This window comes from Enhydra lutris, unplaced genomic scaffold (genome assembly GCF_002288905.1).
Source record: "Enhydra lutris kenyoni isolate GAN:26980312 unplaced genomic scaffold, ASM228890v2 scaffoldscaffold7, whole genome shotgun sequence".
Taxonomy (NCBI): domain Eukaryota; kingdom Metazoa; phylum Chordata; class Mammalia; order Carnivora; family Mustelidae; genus Enhydra; species Enhydra lutris.
Window position 1 is genome coordinate 33,912,092 of NW_019154091.1, and position 9,649 is coordinate 33,921,740.

Genomic DNA, 9,649 nt, shown 5'->3' on the forward strand with positions numbered 1-9,649 from the left:
AACTGTGCTTTATTACATATTCTCGTATTTCATCAGATGGCCCCATAAGAGACTTGGTAATTTCTACTGTATATTTTATGTTAAATTTGTATTTGAAAGGAAGTGTGTGTTACAGTTGTTTGATGTACCATATGTAATGTCTCAAGTAAAAAATTTCATGCTTTATTAACAATAAAGATTCAGATTGTCTCAAATGATTAACCTGGGGTACAAAAAAGGTTAGAATGAACTGTTAACTGTCAATAACAGTAAATTGCATATATTTCAGTTTCATATATTTATCTTTTCCTTTTGTCATTACTGCTTTTAACCTTTCTATGCCAGTTTTATTAAATCTATATATTGTTTGGTAATTCACTTATTCCTTTTGTAAAGGAACTGTAATATAAGTAATAATATCTATTAAATAGAACTGAAATTTTTCAGCATAGAAAGGAAGTGTTATTAATATTTACTTATTAATGTTACTATCTATTAATGTTATCATCAAGTCCATCTCTGTCCTCCTTGGCTCCCACCATTTGTAAAAGATAAAGGAGAGAGATCTATTTCAGAGTTATTGGAATTGGGGGTAGAAATATATAGATGGGGTAATCTGAGAATATTATTTTCCTCATTAATTATAATATCCCTTCCACCTAATCCTACACTTAAATTGGTGACAAGCAAAATAATCTCTTGATTTTTCATTTCTGCATTCACTTTCCTAATCCTGTCCAGGAATATAGTATTTAGGAATAGAAATTAAACCTTGACAGATTAAAAATTATTTAAATGGCTTTGGGTTCAAAGCACTTAACTTCCTTTAAAGGGGTTAGGATGTAGCCTTTTTTTAAAATGCTAAGCAGGTGTATTATAATTAAAATAGACACAGTCAATCTAGATATTCATTCTAAAAATTGAGAAGGGAATTTGTTATGTATTCGAGAAACCCCCAATTATGTATTCATCGTATGCATTTTTGGATGTAAAGCAATTAGTGGTTGGTTCCTGTTCTCTGCAGGGTTGGTGAATGGTAACCTTGCCTAGTTTCTTTGATTGGACTGATGAATTGGGTATGCAATTAACCAGATGATTGCTAAAATTGCTGCTACTGCCCAGAAATTCCCAGCCAGTCACAGGACTGAGAGTCATCCCTATTGATATTTAAGTCATAAAGAACAGTCACCACAAATGGTAATAAAATGAAGCAGGGACAGAGATAGATGAGAGTCATTCTACCATATCCCTCAAACTCCAAACCTGCTGGCTATGTCCTCCCTCTCCAGTCATTTCTTTAGCTTCATAATAATGTGACTACCTTATTTTGTGTGAATGACTGTTTATTGCAGTATGAGTGTAGTTTTTACTGTATCAGTATTAAAGGCTGAATAAGGAATATTTTCATAATTAATTTTATTCACAAGTAGTACAGGAGCAAGTATAGCATTTCTGTTAAACGCCAGGAAAAAAGCCGTTTTAAATAGAGTATGTTTAAATGCATTTTTAATCAGTGTTTTTTTAATTTTACAGTTACTTTCTATGATGTATATATTGTTCTGCAAGCGTTTATACTGACTACTGCTGTATTTCTTGGTTTGACTATGTATACTCTGCAATCTAAGAGAGATTTCAGCAAATTTGGAGCAGGGTAAGTTATATATTCATAGCTATGATAGATAAATATCTTTAACATTATATTATAGGTCATCCTAAGAGAAGGGCTGTACCTTTAGCTTTGGATATTGTCTTTTAAAATGGAAGGTGATGAGGGGCATCTGGGTGGCTTAGTTGGTTAAGTGCACAACTCCTGATTTTTGCTCAGGTCATGATCTCATGGGTTTTGAGATGAATGCCTGGGAGTGGGGCTCTGTGCTCAGTAGGGAGTCTACTTGGGATTCCCTCTCTCCCTCTCCCTTGGCCCCGCCCGCCACTCACATTTCTCTCTCTAGTGCATGTGCACTCTCAAATAAGTAAATCTTTAAAAAAAATAAATAAATAAAAATAAAATGGAGGGTGATGAGAGGACATCTCTCTGAGTACTAACTAAAGCCAGGCTCTATACTTTGAGAACATACAAGGAGATGGAAGGTGGCTTTGAGTCATTTGCTTCCGCTCTATATTGAAAAGGAAGGGAATGCCCAAAAAAATCTCCCCAGTTTTCTAGAGAGGCTAGGCTTGTATGCTCTATGAATGCTATAGAACTTGCCTACATTATGTAGGTCTTTGTCTTAACATAAATATTACCAAGACCATCCACTTCTTTGGCAGAAATAGGGTAAATAACCCAGGTGATGGTGATATCTGCATGATCTTTAAAAACTTCTTGACCTATGTAGATTAACCTGTATTTTTCTTCAAACTAGTAAATATACAGGGTGAAGCTTTTTATGTTAGGATAATGATACAGTGTTGCCCTCACCTGGTAAGAATGTGTATACTCCTTTCTAAGCTCACAATGGCTTCCTGTTGACGTTTAGTCAACATCTTCTGGTTTTTTTTCCTGTTACAACACTAAAAATTTACAAAAGCTCTTGCAAAACATTTTTTCTTCCCCCTTTCCCCCTGGTAATCCAGATTACCAGAAGTCTCTATTGCGATAAAATATAAGTGGTCAGCCAACACTAACAATTGTGCAAGATGCTTAACTAGTTGTATTAGAATGAAGTGTGATGTCAGGAGAGTCAGCAGTTTTTTTACTTCTTGCTTTTCGTGTTTTGGAGGGGATACACATTCATGTGGTATATATGATGGGAGATTTGCTGTTTGCTTCTTCCCATCCATTCTAGTATAGTCTCTAGAAATCCCATTCTAGTAAACAATCTTGCCTATATTTCAATCTCTTAATAATATTCTTTTTTCTTGGGGCACCTGGGTGGCCCAGTGGGTTAAGCCTCTGCCTTCGGCTCAGGTTATGATCTCAGGGTCCTGGGATTGCGCCCTGCATCGGGCTCTCTGCTCAGCAGGGAGCCTGCTTCCCTCTCTCTCTGCCTGCCTCTGTGCCTACTTGTGATCTCTGTCTGTTAAATAAATAAATAAAATCCTAAAAATAATAATATTAATAATATTCTTTCTTCTTATTTCAGCTGAAACTTGATTCCTCCTTGAGAACACTGTTCTCTAGCTGCTCATTCTCCCACACCCTGTGTAGTTTCGAGTGGGGGGTTAGTATTGAAAACTGCGCCAGTCTCCTTGTGCTTTCATTATTTCCTTAGCATGCTGGAAATTCAATGCTTTAAGGCTTATGTTTTAACATTTGAGTATCTGGGTACACATTTCCCAATCTTCCCCATTACTGCCACTGATGCCCTTTGTTCAAGCCTCCCTCTTTTTTTTTTTTTTTTTTTTTAATTTTAATTTTAAGTAACCTCTGCACCCAGTATGGGGTTCGAACTCTCAACCCAAGATCAAGAGTCTCAGGCTTTTCCACTGAGCCAGCCAGGCGCCCTAGCCCATCCTCCTTCTTTAAAGACTTTAGCATTGAACTACATGTGAGGCCCATCTGTCACCTTGGCTTCTCAGTGTGTCTGGAGCTCTTTTTTTTTTTGAACTGGAGCTCTTCTTGAGCAACTATTCATTTCCCTGCCATGGCTGCATCGTGGAGCTTGTTACCACTAGAGATTGTTGTGCTGAAGAAATCTTAAATGCCAGTGACTGACTTTCTTTCTTACGCCTTCTACTAGCTCTCTCATTTCTTTGTGCCCACAATACCTCTCTGTTGTGCTTGTTCATTAAGAGCTGCTATTGCTGTGATCGACTTCTTCCACCGACCCGGTGTTCCTCTATCTTGTGCAGGCATCCAGAGAGTAGGGTAAAACCACAGATACGTTATAGTTCCTAGTACCACCTTCCCCACACTCCTTGGTGCAGTTTAAGTATGAAAAAGTAAGTCCTGTAAGTCAGTCAGTCCAAGTAAGTCCTGAGTCCATTTTAATCCTGAAGGACCTATACTATGTGGTGGCATGATACTTCATTCTAAGTAGGTATTCCACATGTATCCAGAGAAATTCTGTGGCTGTTCCAGCATGAGAATTGACAGCTGGAACCTCACCATGCCCTCAGTTCACCGCGTGCGACTACAATACTATGTATACTTAATTTCTGATTTTATTTTTGTGTTGTTAAATAACATATTTTGCTTGTTATCAGTCCCATAACATTTAGTGTGAGGTTCATTTTGTGGTACTTGGTAAATGTTTTTTGAAGAGAATAATATATTGTGCTGCTGTTGGACGAGTGATGAACGTCAATCACGTCAAGTTGGTTGATAGTATTATTTAAGTATCCTGCACAATTCGTAATCCCTGCACGCTCATTGTGCCAGTTAATGTCAAAGCAATACTGAAATTTCCAACTACAATTACGGATTTAGAGTGTGATTCTCTTAGCATTTCTGTAAGTTTTGCTTCATGTTATTTCGAAGTTCTGTTTTTAGATGCATAAACAGTTAGGATTGTTATGTCCTTTTGATGACTCCTTTGTCATTTTGAAGTAGTTGTCTCTGGTAATATTTTTGCCCTGAAACTTACGTTATTAATATAGCTACTCCAGCTTTCTTTTGATTGCATTAACATGGTATATCATTTTCCACCCTTTTATTTTTAGCTTCTTTGTAGCTTTATAGTTAAAATAGTTTTCTTATAGGGAGCGTATGGTTGGCTCTTGCTTTTTTTTTTCTTATCCAGTCTGATCATCTCTGTTCTTAGAATGTTTTGACCACTGACACTTAATGTTATTATTGATCTGGTTGGATTTAAGCCTCCGATCTTGCCGTTAGGTTTCTTTCTGTATGTCCCATCTGTTCTTTGTACCTCTTTTCCTCTGTTTGGATTATTTGATTTGATTTATCTCCTTTATTAGTTATTAGCTATAGCTCTTTTAAATAAGCACTACTCTAGGTTATACTGTACACTGTAAACAGCATACTGCCTGCCTGCCTGCCTGTCTGCCTGCCTGCCTGCCTTCCTTCCTTTCTTCTTCTTCTTCCTCCAGATTTTTAAAGTTTTTTTATTGAAACGATCTCTACAACATGGGGCTCGAACCTGTGAGTTGCATGCTCAATGGACTGAGCCAGCCAGCTGCCCCTACAGGGTGTGTGTGTGTGTGTGTGTGTGTATTTTTATATATACGTGTGTGTGTGTGTGTGCATTTTTATATATGTGTGTATATATATATATATATATATATATATATATATATATATATATATATAGGGCACCTGAGTGGCTCAGTCATTAAGCATCTGCCTTTGGCTCAGGTCATGGTCACAGGGTCCTGGGATTGAGCCCTGCGTTGGGTTCCCTGCTCAGTGGGAAGACTGCTTCTCCCACTCCCACTCCCCCTGCTTGTGTTCCCTCTCTCTCTGTGTCTGTCTCTCTCAAATAAATAAAATCTTTTTTTTTTTTTTTTTTTTTTTAATTTTTTTTTTTTTTTTTTTACAGAGAGAGATTACAAGTAGACGGAGAGGCAGGCAGAGAGAGAGAGAGAGAGAGAGAGAGAGAGAAGCAGGCTCCTTGCTGAGCAGAGAGCCCAATGCGGGCCTCGATCCCAGGACCCTGAGATCATGACCTGAGCCGAAGGCAGCAGCTTAACCCACTGAGCCACCCAGGCGCCCAATCAAATAAATAAAATCTTAAAAAATACATATATACATGTAAGATTTTATTTATCTGTCAGAGAGAGAGAGCAAGCATAAGTAGAGGGACATGCAGGCAGAGGGAGAAGCAGGCTCCATGCTGAACAGGGAACCAGATGCAGAACTCAATCCCAAGACCTTAGGATCATAACCTGAGCCAAAGGCACATGCTTAATCGACTAAGACACCCAGGCATCCCTATATATCTTTAGATCACCATAGTCTACCTGGAAATAATATATACCATTTCCTGTAGAGCATAGTTACATCTCCTCTCCCCTACCTTTGTGCTATTGTGGCTATGACTTTTAGTTTCACATATACACCTCATAATATTATTTTTGTTCTAAACATTAAATTACCTTTTTTTTATTTTTAAAGATTTTATTTATTTATTTGATAGACAGAGATCACAAGTAGGCAGCGAGACAGGCAGAGAGAGATGGGGGGAGCAGGTTCCCTGCTGAGCAGAGAGCCTGGTGCGGGGCTTGATCCTAGGACCCTGGGATTGTGACCTGAGCCGAAGGCAGAGGCTTTAACCCACTGAGCCACACAGGTGCCCACATTAAATTATCTTTTAAAGAGATTTAAAAATAGTTGAAGTCTTTTATGTTCACCCACTACTTTGTCATTTCTGTTCTCCATTTCTTTGTGTCAATCCACATTTCCATCTTGTATTTCCTTCTGCCCGAACAATTTCCTTTTAATGTTTATTTTATTTTGAAAAGATTTTATTTATGTATTTATTTTAAAGGGGGGGTGGAGTACACATGCACATAAGTTGGGGGGTGGTGGGAGGGGCAGAGGAAGAGGGAAAGAGAGAATCTTAAGCAGACTCCATCCCAGTAAGGAGCCTGATGGGAAGCTTGATTTCATAACCCTGAGGTCATCACAACATCAGCTGAAACCAAGAGTCAGACGCTTAACAACTAAGCCACCCAGGTGCCCCCTTTTAATATTTCTTATAGTGCTGGGTGGTGTCTTGATCTCAGCTTTTGCATGTCCGAAAAAAATATTTATTTCAACTTTGTTTTTGAATTTGTTATTTTTGCTGAGTGTAGGATTCTAGGTCTTTTTTTTTTTTTTTTCTGTTTTCAGTATTTTAAAGATGCCATTCCTTAGTATTCTGGTTTATATATTTTCTGACAAGAAGTCTTTTTTCTTTATCTTTGTTCTTGGTACATTGTGTCTTTTATCCTCCAGCCACCTTTCATATTTTCTAAGTAATTTGATTAACATTTTTAGTAATTTGATTATCATATTCCTCGGTGTGGTTTTTTTCATGTTTCTTCTGGCCCTTGGATTTATCAGTTTAAAGTTTTCACCAAACTTGGAACATTTTTAGGAATTGTTTCTTCAAACATTTTTATGTACCCCTTCATTCTCCTCTCTATTGAGACTTCAGCATATATGTTAGACTTCTTGATTTCTTGATGTTGTCCTGTGGTTCATGGGATGCTCAGTTTATCCCCCCCGCCCCGCCCCGTTTTCTCTCTGGGATTCATTTTGGTCAATGTCTATTGCTCTTTTCAGTTTGATAATCTTTTCTTTTTCAGTGTCTATAAGTCCAACCAGAATATTTTTCATTTGACATATTTTTCATTTGTGGAAATTTAATTTGTGTCTTTTAAAAATATATGTCTTCCATTTTTCTTCTCATGATGATGCTTTCCTCTACCTTCCTGAACATACGGAATATATATTTTTTTAAAGTCATTGTTTACTAATTCTATCATTGTGTCATTTCTGAATTTGTTTCTATTGACTAATTTTTCTCATAGGTCATATTTCCTCATTCTTTTGCATGCCTTACGATTTTTTATTAGATGCTGGTCATTGTAAATTTTATATTGTTGGGTAGTGAGTTTTTTTGTTTTCCTTTAAATATGTTGGTTTTACTCTTCTAGAAATCTGTTACGTTCCTTGGAAACTGTCTGAACCTTTTGACGCTTGCTTTTACACACTTGTTAGGTGGGTCCAGAACAACATTTAGGTGAGGGCGAATCTGGCCACTCTATTGAGACAGTAACTTTCTAAGAATTATTCAAAGCCCCACGTCTTAGGAAGTCTTTCCACTTTGGCTGGGGTGGACATGAACTATTTCTGGCCCTGTATGGGCTTTGAGGATTGTTCTGCCTGCTTCTCCATGGTGTTTCTTCCCGCAGGCTTTGTCACTTCTTCATATGTATGCATTAATCTGTGCTCAGCTAACGACTTGAAGGGAATTCTCTGCATATCACCAGAGCTAGCTAGCTCTCTTTATAGCTTTCCCCTTTCTGGGACTTTGCTCTACAAATTCTAGCCCCCTGTGGCCTCTCTGACCTCTGAATTCTCACCATCTCAATTCAGGGAGACTGTGGGGCTTCATATGGGTTCTCATGGTCTGGAAACACTTTGTAGCTGGGTCAGGTACAGAGCTTACCTTCCTTGCTTCCCTTATCTCAGGAATTACTGTACTGTGCTGCCTGCTGTTCAGTCATATGTTTGGTGTGGTTTTTATGTAAGGAGGGAGGGTAAATTTGACCCCAGTACTTCCTTGTGGTCTGAAGCAGCAGGTGTGTGGGCTTGTAAGACATATTTGATAACAAAGGACTGATTGCTTAGGTGTCCTTTGTCATATATTAATACTTTTTATTATAATAACTATACATTATATATAATATATATGAGTGGTAACTCATTATACCAGTGGCAAATTTATTATTTGTGTCTATTAATTTCTATAATACATTAAAATAAAATAGGGAGTACATGGGGGACTTTAACAGATATGCATGTTCACAGACTAATTTGCTGTTGTTATTTGGTTTAAAAATGCAGTTATCTTTCATTTGTTCATGTATATATTTTCTAGAAGTCTTCTAGGTCCTTGTCTTAAAATGTTTCTAGTGATATTTCTGCTTATATCAATATTTTCTTTGTATTCCAGTCAAAAACTTTAAAAATGGTACTTTCAATTAGTTTTGTTCACCATAAAAACAAATGTTGAGTGGATGGCTGTTTTTTCAGTTTCTGAGTATTTGTAGATTTCATTGTATGTTTATGAACTCTTATATTTTACTTATTCTTTGGCAAATACCAGGATGGATTTATTTCTTCAGTAAATGTTACATCCATTTACATAGCTTGTAAAGAAACAATATTCTAAATTACTAATATTTTGTTTTTATAGACTGTTTGCTGTTTTATGGATTTTGTGCTTGTCAGGAATCTTGAAGGTAAGTTGTTTTAAATTGGTAACTTGAACTATAATTCTGGCCATGTCACTATAAATAATCTCAAAAACTGTAAGAGGTACTCTTATGCTAGGACACTTAGTTATAATTATCTGGAACATTTTTATATAGAGTTGTGAAAAATAATCTTAAAAACATCAAAATCTTATGTTAATATTATTGATTGAGAGAAAGATGAACGTGTGACTTAAATTACAGAGAAAGAGGCCCTTACTTGTAATTACTAACCTCCCAGTGGCACATACAATTCTGAAAAAGAAATATATTTTTAAATAATTTATATTTGGAATGCTGCTGTTCAGAGTTGTGGGTAATGGCATAGAAAGGATGTAATGAATTCATCCATTCATCTTTACATCCAACAGAAATGATGATGAACCTGCCTTGTCTTTTTCTACTTTTAACATTTGCATTTCAAACTGTAAAACATTATTAAATATATATATAGCTATATGTAACTCAAGAGCAAGTAACTTAAGTATTCTTAATAGGATTCTTAAATATAAACTTATTAATTTCTTGCCTATAGTTATTTTTCTATAGTCAAACAATGGAGTTGGTCTTGGCTGCCACGGGAGCCCTTCTTTTCTGTGGATTCATCATCTATGACACACACTCATTGATGCATAGGCTGTCACCTGAAGAGTATGTATTAGCTGCCATCAGCCTCTACTTGGATGTCATCAACCTCTTCATGCATGTGTTGCGGTTTTTGGAAGCAATTAATAAAAAGTGATTGAAAGCAGTATGTGGAAACATTATATGTGGATTCATTAATAAAGGTTGAGATAAAATTAAC

At 36.7% G+C, this 9,649-nt stretch overlaps 1 protein-coding gene across 1 annotated transcript in view; it reads left to right on the forward strand.

Annotated features, from left to right (window-relative positions):
- Window positions 1–9,649, forward strand: part of LOC111141984 (transmembrane BAX inhibitor motif containing 4) — a 28,368-nt gene extending 18,719 nt beyond the window's left edge. The window contains exons 5-7 of the mRNA XM_022494886.1: window positions 1,513–1,630; window positions 8,787–8,832; window positions 9,380–9,649. Of these exons, the coding sequence (XP_022350594.1) occupies window positions 1,513–1,630; window positions 8,787–8,832; window positions 9,380–9,586 (371 nt within the window). The 3' untranslated portion in view covers window positions 9,587–9,649. The remainder of the gene's footprint in view (window positions 1–1,512; window positions 1,631–8,786; window positions 8,833–9,379) is intronic.